The sequence below is a fragment of the Emydura macquarii genome, unplaced genomic scaffold (assembly GCF_026122565.2).
Source record: "Emydura macquarii macquarii isolate MOO-44397 ecotype Brisbane River unplaced genomic scaffold, CSIRO-AGI_Emac_v2 contig_2184, whole genome shotgun sequence".
NCBI classification, from domain to species: Eukaryota; Metazoa; Chordata; order Testudines; family Chelidae; genus Emydura; species Emydura macquarii.
This window is the reverse complement of record NW_027132321.1, coordinates 3,640,738-3,660,501: the sequence shown is the minus strand read 5'-3', so window position 1 is coordinate 3,660,501 and position 19,764 is coordinate 3,640,738. Positions and strand designations below refer to the sequence as shown.

The following is a 19,764-nucleotide window of genomic DNA, read 5'->3' as shown; positions in this document are numbered from 1 at the left end:
AAAGCATCATTTTTAGAAGTGTAACTGCCTGTGTCCATGGTGGTCAAATATCATTTCGACACAGATTGTTTTCTGACAATTGGAGCAAAGGAGCTGCACTGCTGTGTCTCCTCGAGCCTTCAAGTATGCCTATTAGCACATCCACATCCACCTGTCCCTGCATGCAGATCAGTCACTCTCTGACAGAGACGGGCTGACAGGTTCAGGGGCAAAGGGGGAGCTCACACAACAAGCAGCTCTTCTCCGCGGCGAACGCAGAGAGGGGGGCAGGAATGCAGGCATCAAAAGAACGGCTTCTTCAGATTTTATGGCCACAGGTGGCACGAGCGAGGAATGAAAGGCGTTTCGAGCAGTAACCAGATACAGCAGAACTAATGAAGTCCAAAGCTGTTCACTTCACACAGCGGTGAAGAGACGATTGACTGGCACCTGTCCACAATGAGCCAGTGGACGTGACAGAAGGAGGCAGGCAGGGAAAAGACAGAGCTCTCTTATGTGAGCTGTGTAACATGTTTTGAGCAGCATGACAGACCCAGAGAACTTTTCCGGGGGAGGAAGAGAAGACTGAGCACCCTCAATGCCAGCGGAAGTTGACAGGAGATGTAGCTGCTCAGGCCCCAGAAGCAGGAGAGTCCATGTAGCCCTTCTCACCCCATCTTGGGCAAGTCAATTTGAGTCTATAAGATTCGCACACCACCCTCATCGCTGCAATATTGGATCGTACGTTAACCGGCCTGACTCACATCTGTCACACTAGCTGTTCTCCTAAATCCAGCCCCACTCTTTAATGAGAGGAGACAGGTTCTACACAGTGGCACTTGGAGCAGAAGAAGGGTTAGGATGGTCCTTAGTTTCTGGGGGAGTTTGTTCCGCGCTCGCAGACGGGCTCCCGGGAACGCGCTGTCTCCTGCGCAGATGAGCTTTACCCAGAGGGTAGAAAGTTTGATTGCACCCCAGGATTGGAGTTGTCGAACGCAGGCCTCACCCCGAGTGTTATGCTCTTTTAGATATGGCCTTTGAATAGAAACAGGCCTAATGGTTCAAAAGGAAACATGAATTTTGCGTGTGCCTGGAGAGCCTGTGGGCTAATTTCCCACTGGTATTGAATATTTGTCCTCACTCCAACTGACTTTGAAACGAGGCCTGAGGAGTCTGAAGTTGGGCACCCCAAGAAACTGAAAGCATCTAGAACTGGTGGCCTGTTTTCCAAATTTAGAACCTGATTCGATGACTCTAGAACACGATGCTCCAACTTCTGGCACTGAGGTGGGTTGCTGAGCCCGTGCGGAAGCTTGCTGACTCCAGGGAGGCTGTGTGAGGGAGACAGTCCTACCTGCCACGGCAGGACGGGAGCCATCGGCTTCAGTGTCGCTGTCAGTCATTTCCTTCCCCATGATAAAAAGGGGACAATACTCACCCCCACAGGGATGCATCAATGCGTTACGTGCAACGACACGATCAGCTTTATTAAGGACAATAGCTAAGTCGTCAGCACTCGCCTGGCGTTGTCTCTCCTTCTCCAACAGGAGTCTCACTACCGCAGGGCGCCCTGCCCTTCCTTGACTGCTTGTGCTCCTTGTCTTGATACAGCAGCTTTGGCGGTGAGTTTTTCATTTCCCTAATTATGAGCCTATTTCCCAGTAATTAAATGATAAAGACTCATTCCTGCTTTCCTTGACAGTCTGATCTGTAACAAAAAAAACAACCAAAAAAAAAAATGTAGACTTTCAAAATCCTGTTACATTAAACACCTCTGCCCCTTTCCACAAGAGCCTTAAAAAATAAATGCAACAGTCTGGGAGAAAGACAGAAAGTTTCCACATTTTATGATTGCTACCAACACAAGCAGCTGACCCCTCTGACTAGCAGCCAGCCCGTGGGGCGTCCCGTCAGTGTGGCATGTTGCCTGGAGACCCATTGCGGGTAGTGAAGTTCAAACAGAAAATCTATTTTTAATGACTTTGGGGAGTGCGGTGGAGATGCTGAGTAATTCAATGTAATTAAAGCGATCTATCACTCAGTGAGCAGAGCCGAAAGTTGATGAACTTTTCATGAGATTTTTTTCCCCCTTCATTCATAAAAGCATAGCCATGGCTCCGGCAGGAATCATAAAAGAAAAAAAATGGGAAGAACTCTCATCAGGTCCAGCTGTTCATGCTTCCGGGTGCCAGCATGGGATGAGGCTGGGGGAAAATAAAGAACAAACCAAACTTTCCCCCGGTATTTGGGAAAAGTTTGACTAACTTGTTCTTTGACACTTCTGCTGCTGTCTCCTTGTCCGCATCACTGCTCAAACATTGAGGCTCTTTGCGATAGATTTCCAAGGCCGAGCAAAAAGCTTTGTCACCAAGTGGGGCTGAGAAGTTCTTTGTGTTCCTCATTTCAGAGACGGGCCAGAACCAAAAGAACCTGTGAGCCTTAAGCCCTGGGAAAATTCAGAACCAGAGCTAGAGTTTGTGGCTCAGGCCTAAACAATGCTGATTTTTAATGCAGCACCCAAAGGTCTATAAAATGGACATCAACCACCACGTGTAAACATCAAGGAGGGAGGAGAAGCTCCTCAGTGTGGTATATAAGGCAATAACGAGGACAAATGAGAGGAAAGCAAAAAAGGAACGTTTAGGCTGAATAGCAGAAGAAATGTCCCAACAGTGAGCTCTGTTACACTGGGGATTAGACTCCCAAGGCAAGTGCTAAGAAACTCAGCACCTGGGCCATTTTAAAATGAGACTGGACAAAGTACTCGCAAATACATCGTAGGGACCAATCTTTCAGGGGGATGTGACTTCATGAGTCTCCTTCCATCCCTCACTATGAACATCAGCACACTGCTTCTAGACAGCTCTAGATTTTAAAAAATGTTTACGTGTGTCTTAATGCTCAGGAAAGCGAGGGGCCCGTCAGCAAAGGTCAGAGCTAGTCAAAGGGAGAGCAGATGCCCTTCCAACTTCCCCACTGCACCTCATCTTGATCTGCAGTACAGCCAGCTATTCCAGCAATGGGCCAAAGCACCCCAGACCCGACCTGTAGCACTCCATGCTGTTTCAGACCCCTCCCTTTTAATTACTAAGCTAGGATCTCTCCTGAGCTAGGGTCTCCCGTGGTTTGGAGCTATATGCCCTGTGGGAGATTTCAGAAACAGGGAAAACCCACCCCTCCACAAAATTAACACTTTGTTTGGTGGACTCCAGGGAAAAAGCATTACGGATGGAGTAGAGAAATGAACCGACTCAAGCCCCAGTGGAAAAACCCAGAGGGCAAAGTGGAAAGGTGGCTTTCACACAGAGAGGTCTGTTTCTCTAAAGGCGGACTGTCAGAGCATGCACAAAGCCACACACACACCTGCTGCAGGATGCTCATTCAAAACCATCTTAAAAGGCAAGAATGGACGGGTTGCTCCGGTCCTTCATGAAAAGATTCTAAATCCGCCACTACTTTCCTGAAAGGAAAGCCAGGGAGACCACACAAAGTCACTGCAAAGAACAATCTGTGCCTCATCCTGACTCCTGAGCATGTGTGCCAATGGCCACAGGAACTACACAGCTATTTTTAATGTGTCCTTTGCATAATGGATGAGATGCAAAGTGAGCTCTCCAATGGATGAGCCCTTGTGGAAGTGCCTGCTATCTGTGGCATGCCAAGCCTTCTGGATGGCTCTTCCACCAGCAGCTCTGGTGCTTTGTTACTTTGGAACAGACGAGCGCAACGAGAGCCTGGCACGGTGGCCAAAACCTGCCAAAGGGGCAGCACTTCAAAGCCAGAGTCAGCGCTCAGGCGGCCTCCACTAGCTGAAAAAAACAGGAGCTAAAGCTCATGGTAATGCCTGGACATTTTAAACCCACGACACGCTTCTGGACAATCACCTCCCCTCCCCCCCCCAGCCCAAGGATAGGATTCCCATCTTGGAAGAGCAAGCGTTTCAGCTTCAGTGGAAAATCAGTTCGTGGTAAGAGGGTCCATCCGTGAGGCCATCCAAATCCCCCTTTTCAAAGCTGACTTCGCCAGGCAAGTTTTCAAACATCTGTCTATCCAGTCTTTTATGCTGGCCCTTATCTGAAGAACAGGCGAATAATATTCCAAGACACGCAGATGCACGCACAAGATAGCTAACCGCACATTGAGTTGTGTGTACAAACGTAAGTGCATGCGCAAACCACACACTTGTGTGCACTAGTAGGTATTTTTCACGTGCAGCTGCCCATCTGCACTTGCGGTTGGCTGCTTTTGCACTTTGATCGCATGTTTTGTTGAGGGCGGAAGTTACATGGGCAGATGTGCATGCTTCGTTTGTCCAAGCGTGTTAGGCAACGGTGTTTGAGAATGTACCCATCTAAGTTCTAAGGCTCGAGCCCCACAGGGTGTTTCACTGTAACCGACGGATGTGCATGTGCCCAGAAAGGGAACAGATGAGGAGGGGCTGCACTGACAGATAAGAGAAAGGAGCCATTAGGAAATAAAACCCTTTATGCCCCACTCCTCCCCAGCTTAGCAGAGAAAACGTCACCCAAATGAGCTGAGAGCTTGTCAGAAATTGAATGCACAGTTGTAAATTTTGGAAGGGAAGCTATGAGGGGGGGAGCGGAGGCCATATTTACAGACAATGTTTCCATGACTACAAAGGGATTATTCAATGACAGCGTTAGCAGGAGAGTGCAGAAGGAGTGTCCCTAAAATTCGGGTCCATGCAACCTTTCTGATGAGTCTCTGGACTTGTCTAAATGTGCTCAGCGAGCTGGGGTATAAATCTGCAGTGCACTAGCCTGCCGCACAGTGACTGGCTGCATGGACCCTACCTCTGCACACGACAAGCTCTGTAACGTGCTTTCATCAGCTGCAATTTGAAACAGGATTGGATCGAGGTGCCCCACAGAACTTCTCGTGCCCAGAAGGAGGGGCCATATGACCCGTCACGGCGTGGCAGGCTAGAGTATTGTAGATCTTGCTGCGCACTGTTTATCTAGACAAGCCCATAGTTCCTTTGGGCGTGTCTACAATGCAAATAAAAACCTATGGCTGGCCGGGGTGGAGGACGTGGGCTCGCAGGACTCGGGCTAGGGGGCTGTTCAATTGCAGGGTAGATGCTCGGTCTCGGGCTGGCACCTGGGCTCTAGGATCCCGCAAGATATTCCCGAGTTCAGGCTGCCGAGCTCGAGCGTCTACACTGCTATTAAACAGTCCCTTAGCCCAAGTCAGCCTGCACAGAGCAGTGGCAGGTTTTTAACCTTTGCCAGCATGGCTTCCGCAGCTAATAGAGGCAAAACCTCTCCGGGTGTCTCTCTCCCCTGAGGATATTGTGCATTGGTCTCCCAGATGCATTAAACTAGCTTATCACTGCCCTTAACATAGACCTGCCAGACTCCCAAGAGAAGGGCTGAAAAATGGAGTGGAACATCTCCTGGGAAAGGAAGGGATAGAGAGTGATACAGATCCAAGCACGTGCCTTTCACTCTGGCTTTAAACCCTGCTCAGACCAAAGGTCCTCCCATCAAACTGAGGCCCCAGCTGGCAGGACTCAGGCTTGGAGCGGACTCTGTTGTGGCAGACAAACGGAGCACAGAGGAATAGTTTCCTGCAGTTTACCGCAACTCAAGTTAATCATTAGAGCTGTATGAGGTGTCTGAGCAGTATGCGCTGGAATAACAAGGTACCAGGGGAAGAACATATTCCCATTGCCAGGGGAAATACATGTTCACGTAAACCTAGAGGAGGAAAAATTAGTTTTTGTATCAAAAGAAGAGCTGCTCACAATCATTCACCCAACACTCCATCTATTCCACCTGCCAGCTTCTCCTCTGCCCCTGGCAAGCTGTCCTGAGGCTCACATGCTTCTGTGGGTAGGATGTGGTACAGATGAAGGGTATCACCTGCATTGCATTGCCACGAATTCCCTGCCTCCCGCTGTCCTGGGTGGGCTATGAACGTGCCATTAATCAAGCTCTGACCACTGGGCCCGTCTGATCTGGTGTACTGCCTCCTTCCATATTGCCTTGGGCCCATTAGATCTCTCTAGTCCAGCAACCCCACTCAGGCAGTAGCTCAGCACCATGGTAGAGCCCTTTCATGGTTTCAAATGTACACACTACATGTGCCGCAGGACTCCCCCAGCCACAATAGCTGCTGTCAAACCAGTCAAGGGGACTTGTGCAATGCAAGCTGCCCCCTAGAACTGTTCTAACAAACAAAGATGGTCCAGATTGGCCAGCTCTGCTCAGTACTCATGTAGCTGTGTCGGTTAGGCAACTGTCAGTGTCCTGCAGAGAATAGGAAACTTCCTTCCCACCATCAACACACAGGTCTTCTCTTTGCAACAACATTATAAACATGCAAATGTCACACACAGAATTCTGAACTTTTCAGATTATGCATAGTCAGTCATTCTCATGCCCACCAGCTGACAGAGGTTAGCTCACTGCAAGTCAGCATGAGTGGGTGTTTGAGATGACCACTGATAGAAAGTGCGCTGGTGGCATCAGTGCAACCCCTGTGCTAACCACAGACGTCTGCAGCTGGAAAGCAGATCCGAAGTAGAACAGAACAAACGTGCATCACATGAATGTGGCAGCTGGTACTGGGAAGGCTATAGCTAGGTAGCAGAAGTTCATACGTGACACATAGGATGTTTGGATGCATCTTTTTGTATTCGGTTAAAAATATCCAACAAAATATGTTCACCAATTTCATTTCTGCACATTTCTGGAGTCCGCAAATGCAACAAAAAATATACTTATCATAATTCTGACAAGTCTGACCACAGATTGTGTGAGCTACATACATCTGTATTCTCTATAAACACTACCCCCAACATCACTAAGGCTGCTTAACTAAGCTGCTGAAATCTCCCTTCCAGTACACTGGGTTTGCCAGAGACATTGCCATATAAAAGGTCCTATATGTGCCTTCCCCCGCGGTAAAGACTGGTGCTGGGCTAACTCTTTTGTCATTATACCAGCAGTGGATCTGGCCCAGTGACTTATTTGGACCAAATAAAATATAATTTTGTTGACAAAGAAAGAGGAGAGAGACGCAGAGAAGCTAATAACTAAGAATGAAACACTAAAAATGGGATCTCAGTAAACAGTGACAGAATCACGTCAAAGAAAATCTACCTTTAGTCTCATCTTGAAAACCACCAGCCCTTGGGACCACATGATCAGACCTGTCTCTTTGTATTCTAGGCTTTCCTCCCCAAATCATAGGTGCTGCTTCCCTTATTTAGGAGAAGGCAGCATGACGCAACCCAACACTTCTAGAAGAATCTGGTGACTAGGTGTAATTTCTTTAAAAAGGAGACAGCTGATTACAGATTCCCAAACTCCTGCATAGCAACTTTCCTCCTTTATGCAGCTTATAATTCAGCAGGTTACAATACCCCAAGGAGAAAAAATAAAAACTAAGCAGACCACACCCCACCACAAACAATTCCAGTGCTAAGAATAAGCACTCTGGCTTTTAATTCTGACATTGTGTTTGTGAGTGAGTGTGTGTTTATTTTACACAATGGCCCTAAAATTACTGTCCTCAACTGCAAAACAAAAATGCAAAGGTGGGGGAATTTGCCTGTGCGCGGTTGTGCAGATGGAGTGTCTTGCTCATTTGATCAGTGATTAGTACGGCAGTTGTACACCTCAAATCTCAGTGGCCCCAGACACAATGCTGGGCACTAATCAAGGGGGAGATGTTTCTCAGCTGTTGCCCAAGATGGCATTTCAATTGAGTTACTCTTGATTTACATTAAATGAAGGCGAGAGGCGAATCAGGACCACAGAGGGAAAATAAATGTGGATGCCCACAATGCTACCTTTACAGAGTCACTTTTCGGACCATGCCCCCAGCCCTGTAGTGAGCTTCCTGTGAGTCGAATCCTTCCCCGGTGCAGAGCTCATTTCAGGACTTCAGCCAAAGACTGCCTTCTCGTCCATTTCCTAAGACACAGTGTGCCTTCAACTCCGGTGGATGCAAATGCGAATTCAGGGCACTTGGCACCTTGCAGGACTGGCCAGTTAGTATTTTTAAGGGGACAGGCACAAGGCTATGTTCTACAGCTGGTGGAAGGGCAGGGTTGAGATAGATGGACTGGAATGGGACGGGAGGTCCTTTCTCCACTCTCCTCCCCCTAAAACAGCTGGGTATCAAATACGACTGCATCCTGCAGAGCGCATTATTGCTTTTATTTGAAGTGGCTTTCCTGCACGATTGGCAGAGTCTTGCAACAACTGGCAAGTTGCACAGCAAGACCACACATTCTGATGTGGCCAGGCAGACAATGAGACACCTCCCCTTTGTGTGACACTGAATAGTCCCAAGTCTCAGAGGGACTAATTAATAAAGATAAAAGTGGAACAGCGTTCCAAAATTTCTAGGCTTAGATGGGGATCAATCCAACATAGTAAACTTTGATCTCAGATCAGTTCATGGCCTTTTCATTTGCTGCTTTGCCTTGCTGCCATGTACCTAAAACACATGCCCAACACTCATTTCAAAGTTTTAACAGGAGCTTAGAAAATTAATTAATAATGTGAACAATTATCAAGTGTGTATGTGTGTGTGTGTCTCTCTCTCTGCAAGTGGCAAAAATAGGATTTTAAATAATTTTGGAGTTATAAGTGATGTAATTAGGTGTTCAGTGAACACTCACAATGGAGCAGTGCTTATTAAAATTACTGTTTTAATCAGAACGTTGCTGGAGAATCATTAATAGCACAATGGTTTGATTCCCTGGAACGCTAATTAGACCTGGACTTCTTGCTACCCGGGGATCCACCTGAATTTAATCCAACTCTGCCTTGTGCTCAGCACTACAGGTGATGCATTATCATTTCCATGCCTGTTGGGAGGACACTTCAGTGCCGTTATGCAGTGACCTCACCAAATCTTTCTTAATGTATCAGAGCCAGAGGAAATTGAGATCTGTGCCAGAGAAAGTGATAAAGCTGCTGCAGAAGCATCTGAAAAACAAGGGAGGTGGAAAAGAACAGCCCTGAAAATACAAAAGATCCCATCCTCCTTCCCCCAAAAGGGATTCAGAATCAAAGATCCAGCTCAGGTATTTGCTTTAGTTTGCAGTATGATTTCTTTGGTAGGATTGCAAAGGTCACCTCGAGGCAAGTGCATGCCGGGTTCTGTTGTCTCCTTCTGTGACAAGGGAGAGTCTCAGGCTGCTTTGAAATATCTTCTTTAATTCTTCTGTGCAGTGCTTTGTATGGCTATGGCCAGGGAAAGTCTAGGTTTTACTTAATTCTGTCTTCCAGCACTTCTGGCTTGGTGCCACAAGTAGCCACGTTCTTTCTCGGACTGAATTTGGGGCACCCGAAAGGAGCACGCCTTCATTTATCCACAGAACAGGTGCAGCATGAGCCACACCAGGGCAACCTGCCTTCTTTCTGCCCTGCCCACATGCCTGAGGCTTCGAGGCTCACTTCAAAGGCCTTGTCTAGAGTGCGATTTTAACCACCCAGGGGGCAGCACTCGTGCAGGGGCAATTTACACCAGTGCAGCTTACCCTAGCTGGAAAGTAGGGTAAATCATGACTATCCCAAGGGTTTGTCCTGGTACAGCTGCTCTGTCAGCTAACTTCACCAGGTAGACATCCTAGCCGTCAGAGCAGAGATCGTTTCCATGCCTCATTCATTAATAGCTTATGGGTTACAGAGTTGCTGAGAGCGCCCAGCTAGAAATTCTCTAGTGCTTGTTAACGCAGTAGTGTTTGAACACAGGACTGTGTCAATGTGCCCTAGAGAATTTTTCCTGTGTGCCGGCAGGGTGCCCATAGGCCCGTTCGTGTGCAACACACTGATTCGGACTACAATTCTCACCCCACCTGTGCCAGCTAACACGTTGTGTAGAGAAGCCCTAGCTGGCCTGATTTTCAGAGGTTCTGAGCACCTGCAGCTCCCATTGGCTTCCTCCATCCATTTCCCCTCTTTGATTGAACAACTGCACAGTAGCACTTGTCCTATAAACCATATGCTAGACAGCTGCGGTACCTTCCCCCAGCTCGCCTAGAACTCCTGAGGTCCAGTTAAATTGTTTAAAAGGATTAGGACAGGCTAAGATTAAACAGAGTAGTTTAAAATGACAGACTCCTAAAATGGGATTACAGTCTTAATGAAAACAGTAATGAATCCAAACATTACCCATAAATATCAGACAAATAGATTAGATCCCTGGATACCGCATCTACAAACCACATAAAACGACTTTAGTTACTCGACATCGATAAATAACAAGGCTACATTTAATGGTAAAACAGATTCCACCCCCACCCCCTGCTTCCGTTTGAAGCTGGGTTTCTTGATTTGGCTGCAGCTTCCCGAGGGGAATAGTTCATTCAGAGGCTGAAACATGCCTCAAGGCAAACCTCGCACCAAAATCCCCCCACCAAAAAAAACCCAACAGGCGTTAAAAATAATGTACGCTAAGGCGCATTATTACAGCAGGGTAGTTCCACTGGTGGTGATTGTTGTTGCCACAACCTCACTTCACCCTGTCCATTTCCGTGAGCTAGCCTCACTATCACTGCCAATTCACTTCAAATCAGACATGCACAAATCTCCCGGGCATGGCAATATTACTGTATTGATGATGCTGTTGATATCGCCATTACCCACGCCATCCTCAAGACCTGCCAATGGGAGGCTGATGAATCTGCATAGTGATGCAGCCCCAAAGCCTGGTGGGATTTTAGCTAGCCATCTGGTCTGCTGGATCTCATGAGAGCCCCAGAGCACATAATTATTCATGGCAGTACCTTCTTCTCGTTGGAAATGCTGCCAAGGGTGCTTTCTAGCTCTCCTGCCATGGGGGTGGGGTCTTTTGTGGCTGTGATCGTCCAGGTGCTGGATTGAAGACTCCCCTTTGTGGTTAAATTAGCTCCAGCCCCTAGGGCCATTAGTCAGTAGACAAATCTGGGCTACCTACCTGATACAACAGAGGAGTGTGATCTTTTAAATGCTATATAAGTCACATGTGTTTGTATCATCATTAATCCTTGGCCCTTTCCTATCACCCTGGAACCTGAAGTTGCCTTACAAACCACAAGCAGACCCCGTGAGCTACATAAGTTTTAGCATCTCCATTTTACAGCTGGAGAAATTGAGGCAAGGAAAGGTAAACTGACTTGTCTAATGGTGCAAAGTGAATTGGTGTCAGAAGTAGGAATGGATCTCAAGTCCTGATCCCAGAACCATGCTCTAGCCATTAGACACATGGCCTACTATATAGCATAAGACTGACCTTTAGTAATCCAACTCACTTTCCTTAGCCTGGATGCCTCCCCTTGGGGAAATGAATAAGAATTGGTTCAACAGAACTCCTGCTAGCTTGATTTTAAATACAGCCAAGTACTGGGGACTCAAAGTGCTGGTGAGGGAGGGGAAGGGAATACATGTACTTTATAAATATAAATTAACTTTCCAGACAGGCAACAAGCCCAGTCCTTGGGCTTTCCCATCCTGAAACAAATGTTAAAGCAGACAAGTAAAAGGGGAAGAAGCCTGTGCACAGTTATTCCATCAGCTCAGGGGACAGGTGACCTTTCCAATACTCTACCTGTATAAATCTTATATAATGAAATAAAAAAAATGAATAAATTAAGGTTAAATCCCTTCCCATAGCAGATTTATACCAAGAGCGACAGCTGTGCAGACAGTGGGCCAGTTTACGGAGCAGGCCTTTAGCTTTCCTTTCCTATATACGAGGGTGACTCCTGACTGGCCACAACCACAGGATGAATGATGGGAGCCCTTGAAACCAGGGGAACTTGCCAACGCCCAGTCCGGAGAAGCCAGGCTCATCTGGGGTTCGTTTCAAACACTCCATTAAGGTTTCCAGTCTGTCTGACTGTTCCACAAGTCTCAACAGGGTGGTTTTAGCGGTCAGCCCTTCTCCCACAACACTCCCAACCTCCCACGACTTGACTTCAATTCGTGACCCCACCAGCAAGTCTGCACTTCAGACTCTCTCTCTTCCTCTTCTCTTGCACACTGCAAAACAAACATTGGGGCTTGTGGTTTGGAAGTGCCCCTGGGAACCAGGGGAAAGGACACACCAGGGCCTCCCATTCACCTAAATAAAAGCACAAACAGCTGCCGGAGCCGTGAAAGGGCCGGTCACAGAGTTCAGCTCTGGGGATCTTTACCTGCCTTTCCTCAGTAAATGGCGTTGGCACATCGGAGAACCAGAGTCAAAGAGCAGTTCTGGGGCTATGGCAAAGCCTGGAGGAGACCAGAACATCAGAGCCAACCCTGTGTCTCACACAGGGCTCTTGGGGTTGGCAACAGGGTAGAGTTACAAGCTGAGTTTTGCTGCATTAATGTTTCCTGTTTACACAGACTCTTAGCTCCTTGCTCTATGCCCTCTAGTGCCTGCGCCACACCTTCACAGCACCACATCCCACTTCCTGAAAAGGGGAGAGTGATAAAACCTTCATCCAAACGTCACATTAAACACCACCAAAATCACAGGAATGAAATATCAGCACACAACAAGAATCAACAGCCCTATGAAAGGCAGGATAGACTGCCTGACCCTTTAACCCTGTGTCACGGATTTATCCTGCCCTTTTAAGACATTCGGCTCCTAATCCTCTGACTTTCTTGAATTCTCCACCTCTCATGTAATCCTCTAAGGAATGAAGAAGGCTGACTTTCTCTAGCGGCATATATCTTTGCCAGAAGAGGATCTGGAGGACATACTGGCATTCCCACGTGGACAGGTAGGGTGTTGTTCACAGATGCAATCTCAGGTAGCAATTAGGGTGTATTGGAGTCCCACCTGGTGACACAACACCACCAGTTCTGATGGATGGCTCCTACAGGCACCCTAACAAAGTAGGATCAAGGGGTCCTGGCACATCCCTACATTATCTACTTTTATTCACAATCTTTCACCCAAATGTGATCTCCGGGATTCAGTATTTTTAAGGATTTGAATCTTTATGTCGCCCGTCAAAGTCCCTCTTCTGACAGTTTTATATTCAATCCTGTTCTGACACCATGTATATAAGAACATAATAATGGCCATACTGGGACAGACCAATAGTCCATTTAGTCCAGTATCCTGTCTTCCGACAGTGGCCAATGCCAGGAGCTTCAGAGGGAATGAACAGAACAAGTAATCATCAAGTGATCAAGCCTGTCGCCCAATCCCAGCTGCTGGCTAGCAACAATCCCTGCCATCTGGCAGTGGTGGACCTATCCTCCATGAACTTATCTAGTTCTTTTTTGAACCCTGTTATAGTCTTGGCCTTCACGACATCCTCTGGCAAGGAGTTCCACAGGTTGATTGTGCGTTGTGTGAAGAAATACTTCCTTTTGTTCATTTTAAATCTGCTGCTATTAATTTCATTTGGTGACCCCTAGTTTGTGTGTTATGAGAAAGAGTAAATAACACTTCCTTATTTACTTTCTCCACACCAATCATGATTTTATAGACCTCTATCATATGTCCCCTTAGTCGTAGAGATTGCAGAGACCCAGCACACCATGGTTGGGGTGAATGCAGAACGGTTTTTGTTTCCTGTTTACACAGACTCCTACCTCATTGCTGTATGACCCCTAGTGCCTTCCCTAGACATTCACTAACACCACATCTTTGACAAGAAACCAAAATGGTGGCACTTTGGATGAGAAGACAGAGCCGTAAGACTGGTCTGTGGCACTGCGATGCATCTATATGCATATCAGCATGTTCCCGTGGCATCAGCATTGGAAAAGACCACCTCTCCTGTTCTCCAGACAGGAGGAAAGCTGCAAAATAGCCGTAGAGAGTTAGTGGGACCAGGGCAAGGGAAGAAATGGAAGGTCCAAGATAAAATGGTGAAGGGTAGAACAAGAAATGAGCAAACTGATTCGAGCTGAATCAGAATCAATAAGGCTCAATTTCCAACCAGACTGGAAACAGGATAGAGGAGGGCTCTCGTGGAAGAGCCTGTTCCAGAAAGATTTCCAGACCATATTTGTAGACTCAAGCTATCGAGTTAGTTCAGGTCAGAGTGATGGGCTTGAGCTGGGAATTTTAGGCATAAAACCATATCTCCCCAAATCTCCCTGCAGCATGAGAGGCCCAGAGGCAGTGTCCCATTTTAGAACCTCTCAAAGACACAGGGCTGGCTCTGGTCTGAGTCTGTCTCTAGCTTGGCGAGTCATCTGAATCTTTTGAGTTCACTCACCATGAGGAAAAGGTGCAAAAAGCTGGTGTCCTTTTGTGGAGGAAGTCAGAAGAGCTACAGTAAAGACCAGGGAAAGCAGAGGACACAGGGCAGCGACCAGGGGATGGTGAGGTGAGAGAATGGGCCCAAATGCCTCCCTGGAATGGGGCAAAACAAGCACATAAAATAAGAACAGTAATTATTTTAGAACCACCTAACCTGCACATCCCAACCCAGAGCCCTTCACACTTCACAACTGCTGTGCTTCCCCTGTGAATAGCAAGGGGCCTGACAATGGAGACAGATCAGCATGTGTCTAATGGACCACGCGGAAAGGAGTGAAGCTTTGCTTTCCCTCAGCTGCCCTCCCGGTGAAAGCCTGAAGGACAGCAGCTGCTGCAGGCAAGGCTCTCTGCAGGACAGCTTGCAAGGAATGGGGTTAATAGGCCTGCTCCATACGTGACCTCTGCTTCCTCACTCCAAGAACCCCTCATTACCAAGCAACAGGAAAAGGGATAACCTGCTGAGCAGGCCCACCCCACCACCGCCCTCAGCAATCGATCCATCCATCGCAACCTGCTGTGTTGAAGGAAGGCATTTTCCCGCAGGTGGAACGTCAGGAATCCAAGAGAACCAGCTTCTACATCCCACCCATACGCTGAGCAAACTAAACAGGGCAAGGCAAGCTCTGGAAAAAAGGGACACCCTCCTCCAAAAACCAGAGTAGCTGGGGAGAGCCATAAATAAACAACACCGCGCATGAAAGAAGGCCTGTACAGTTACGATGGTGTGGGGCAAGCAGACAGATTACTCTATTTCTGATGCACCGACAGCCTGACAATTGGCAAATGAACCTCCGTGGTTATCTGTTTCCGCTCTTTATTCTTCTCTCTCAAAACTGGCAGGAACAGGGATAGGAAAGAGATGCAGGCAGCAGCCGAGTTGAGTATGACAAATGAGCAGCATATGCATCAGAGGCAGCCAGAGCAGGGAGGCTGTGGTGGAGCCAGGGACATCGCAGCGCTCCGCACACCCCCCCCCTAGCATCTTCAGGAATTCTCCTGCGGTGGGTTATTTCCTGTAGCTGAGTTATTAACTCCCTTCATGCTTTACTGCAGCATGAACTGTGGGGAGGTCAGCATAATTAAGGGAGAAACTGAGGCTGTGTGCCACCCATGATGGGTATGAGTCATGGACTGAAGGGATGTGTGGGGGGGTGAGGGAGGGGCCCGGTCTATCTTCATCTTTATTACAGCTGCATCTTGAGACCTGAACTCACATCAGTGCCTGGTTGCGCTGCGCACTTTATACACTTGCACGTAAGAGACCATCGCTCCCGCAAGGAGCTTACTATGGTCTAGACGGACAAAACGTTTTTATTCCCATTTCACAGGGGAGGAAATGAGGCAGATGGAAGTGCAACTTGTCCAAGATTGCACAGGGGAGTCTGTGTCAGAGCTGGGGCGTGAACACATTTCTCCAATGCCTTCACCACAAGATCATCCATTCTCTGTTATTATTTTTTCATGCCACTAGCATAGATTTTGAGCCATCCCTGGGGTAGGGCTAAGACTCAGTCTCCCTCCCCCCAAGTTCCAGGGGTGCTTGCCGCAGTTAGCAAACACAGACAAAAATGTCACATTTTGTCTAAATCCGCGGCTCAGATGAAAACCTGGAATTGCTGAGGAGGAAATGCCCAGCTACCCAGCTTGAAAGGTATCCCGTGTGGCTAACTGGCAGTGGGCAGAGCAAGGTGGGGAACCCTGCATCTGCCTCTCCAGAAGAGACTGGCAAGCTGTGCTTTGCAACAATGTGGGCTTTGTTTTCTGGTCCGGCACTTGCCATGGTGTCCATGACACTGAAAAGGTTTGATTAGCTCCTTCTGTCTGTTTCCTTGGCACACACCAATATAATTTAAAATAACCCAGCCTCAGTACTGCCCCTGCGTACCTCTTTTGTGACTGCCATAATCATTCCATGGCTGCTCTGCACGGACGATGGTACTAGTGAAAATCGACAGCTTCCAAGTGCCTGTTTGCCTCTGTCCCTACTTGCCTGCAGCAGCACATCACCCTGGGAATTCATCTCTCAAACTGAGAAGGCCTGAGACTGGTCAGAACTCCCAGGGGAAATTGGTGCTAGGAAAAACTGCTGCAGGCAGTGCAGTGGGTGCCGCATTAGATGGCACTTGTCCCTCTGAGTCAGCAATGCCACAGGGTGGTGCTGAAGGGGGTCGTGCTTCCGAAAGTGCTGCTCTCAGGTCAGTTGTTAAACAGTGTCGTTAAACAGCTGCTGCGTTCTACTCTAGAGATGGCTGCATTTCTGAGGTGGTGAAATGATCCATGTCTCTAGCACCTGTAAACTGTTTCAAGGTGCTCCAGGATAAGTCTGAGAGAAATGCAGGAAGAAATTTACAAAGCTGCCCAATGGATTTAGATGCACAAATCCATTTAATTTCGATGGCAATTGTTCATTTAAATCTCCCATGCAGTTTTAAAGATCTCAGACACATACTACTAGTGTGTTCCTAGTCTGACCATTGACTCATCAATCATTTGATGCAGGAAGACGACTGTAGTCCAGATACCCTTTTCAGCATTGTTTTCTAACTAGCTCCTATTGTCCTTGCTAGTCAATCTTCTGACCCTCTGTCTGTCATTCTACCCATCTACATATCAGCCCATCAAGCTGTCAAAAGTAATTTAGAAACCTGATCACCAATGTGAAAAATGAACCCTCTTAAGATATCTAAAGCCTTGTAATTCTGACACAAAACAAACTGAAAGCCTTTTCCCCCAGTGCAGAAAATCATAGCCTTATGGCAACACACAGGAACCCCTGGGAACCAGATTAGAGGATGTTCAATTACACCACCACACCAGAGACGAACGTTACAGTACAGTGTATCAGCACAGAAAACATCTCAGTGCAGATATACTGAAGTCTCATCTGGGACGTGTTGCAGGAGGCCATGTCAAAAGGAAATGGTTCCAGCAGACAGAACGCTGTTGAAGCATTTGGTGTATTCAGCTTATGTTGCACACAAGGTAAGAGAGGAACCTGGGGCTTTGTTTCTATATAGCAACACATCAGCACTTTGATAGTACAGGCACCTGCCACTCCTTCATCGCAAGTGCAACAACAGTACCTTTATCCTGACAGCACAGACAACTTTTCTTTGGAGCAGCTTAGGCCTTGTCTTCATCTGTTGTCTCTTGCCTTATACCTAGATTGTAAGGTCTCTGGGGCGGGGGGTGTCTCTTTGGTCTGTGTTTGTGTATACCATCTAGCACAATGGGGTCCTCATCCATGACTGGGGCTGCTAGGTGCTAGGGTAATACAAACAAACAACAACAAGAGGTAGTCTCAGGGTAACGCAGTGAAGACAACGCACTGCAGTTTTGCCCTGAGGTAAACTAGGTGAGGTCAGCACTGTGCTGGAATCTGGGCTTGACTTGACTTAATTTACTTGTGTTTTTACCTCTGGATAGTTCACATGCATTAGTTACCCAGAGATAAAAAAAATTCTGCCCCCCGCCCCCCCTCCTTCTAAGCAGTGAAGACAAAGACATAGGAGAAAAAAAAATGGTGAAACCTTGAGGAATTCGCTCTACAATTCCACTTTTAACTTTCTTACTGCTTAAAAACCCTTTCCTGGACTTGGCTTTCCTTTCATTTGGTCCATTCACAGTTCTTCTACAAAGCTCATCTGCATGGTATCAAAATGTCTCGCTTGCTTCCTATTCAGGGAAGTGCCTTCCTTTTGCATTCTCGCCCTTTTATTTTTATAAAATAAAAGCAGCTGAAGGCATCGTCAGGGAGGTGGCTGCAGGTTGCAAGGCTGGATGAGAGACTACAGGCACGTGCTTCCTTCCCTCCTCTTTGTTGTGACACAGGGGAATGACATTATGGAGGGAGTTCCCAGGGATGAGGTATTATATGAGAGAGGACGGATGGTTCAACGTACGGGTGTTATCTTGAGAGACCTAGCAATTCCCTATGATCTTGGGCAAGTATTGTACCCTCTCTAAGCTTCGGTTCCCATTCCGTAAATTAATTAGTTGTTTCATTATGGCGCCTGGCTAGAATTAAAGCTAGAAACAAAAAGCTCTAAGATTCACATCGAAGTGCTCCATCCTTTGAAAGCTAGATGAGTATATGGGTAATGGAGGCAGGTGAATTTGTTTTTAGCCAGGGGTTACAATGAAGGTTGTCACTAATCAAATAGTAGGAGATATTATAACAATAATGACGCTTTTCATTCCCACAGCACTGTGTATTTGAGGCTTTAAAGCCACTCCCACACTCATTAATGGAGCTGGTCAGTATTTCCCAAATTTCAACTATAATTTTTAAATGAAAATTGTGAAAAATTCATGAAACGATCAAAAGTTTTAAATATAATGGTCTTCCCATTACTTGCCCAGGTCTACTGATTAATTGAGCCTAAACACTCCCAGGAGGCAAGCAAATGTTAGTTCCATGTTACCCAAGGGAAAACTGTGAGCGAAAGATGTTAAATGACTTGGTCAAGATCAATGGCAGAGCCTAGTATGGGACCCGGGAGCCTTAATTCAAAGTTCCCCCAGACTAACCAGTATCCACTACTTCCTGTCATAATGGAAGGCTTGGCAGTCTGCTCTGGTCCCACACCACTGCACACTGTATTGCCGCCCTGGGTTTCATGCTTGCACTAAACCTTCGAGTCTTCATTGCATTTTGTTTTCGGTTAATACAGGGTTTGGGGATTCTGTTTCAATCTTGGTTTCTGAAAGTTTGTTGAATAGCCCTGTCCAATGAGCTGCTCTAAGTGCAGTTACAAATAAATATATACTGTACACACACACACACACACACACACACACACACACACACACACACACACACAAAGGATCTCCCTTGATTACTAGCCCCTATGTCTTGCTAGTACTGGATATTTCCTTGGTTACCTCCATGCTTATTGTTCTCTGGGGTATTAGCTGTTTATCTCATGGATGTTTAATATTCCAGTAAGGGTGCAGTGTACCACTTCAGGCTACAGTCCATCATGAGCGTATGGGAGACCTACGAAGAGCAACAAGGTGCTATATCGTAGGCAGCAACGCTGGCCATTCAGCAAAGGGTCTAAGTCGAGTCCACACCAACATTTTCTAGTGCTGAGGGCACTGCAAGTGCAATCAAGATGAGGAAAACTGAGGTGGTGAACGTTTGTGGTCTCTGAAGATTTTCCCACGAGTGGGGGGTTTTAAACCAAGTGTCTCAGGACCACCTCTCTATTTAGGAGAGCATTTCAGCACACGAACTCAAAAGAACGTGATGATATCATTAAAGTCAAGCACCTGTTCAAGTATGACCATTAATCAAGGCCTAAGTTAAAACCCACAAAGTTACATTTAGCCTCCCTAAATTCCCCATCCTGTTTCAATTAGGTCCAGTATTATTCTTCAATTCCTGCCCTCACCAGGTGTTTAGCTAAGTAAGTATTTTTAAACTTGCTAACCTCTGTATTACATGAGTGCAATTGTATTGGTGTGTGGTATTAAACAGTTGCTACATTCCAGCCCCAGAAGTGGCTGCATTTCAGTAGTGGTAGTTATCCTTGTGTGTAGCTTGTAGAT

General features: G+C 47.0%; 1 protein-coding gene across 8 annotated transcripts in view; it reads right to left on the bottom strand.

The window, feature by feature from the left end:
- Window positions 1-19,764, bottom strand: part of PLXNA2 (plexin A2) — a 349,352-nt gene that overhangs the window by 113,854 nt on the left and 215,734 nt on the right. The window contains exon 5 of one of the 8 annotated variants that reach the window (XM_067558834.1): window positions 11,816-11,981. The exons of 6 other annotated variants lie outside the window; for them this stretch is intronic. In XM_067558834.1, coding sequence (XP_067414935.1) covers window positions 11,874-11,981 — 108 coding nt within the window. In that variant the 3' untranslated portion in view covers window positions 11,816-11,873. Of the gene's footprint in view, window positions 1-11,815; window positions 11,982-14,291; window positions 14,305-19,764 lie in introns of those variants that run through there. One more of the 8 variants, XM_067558835.1, reaches the window with a different exon arrangement.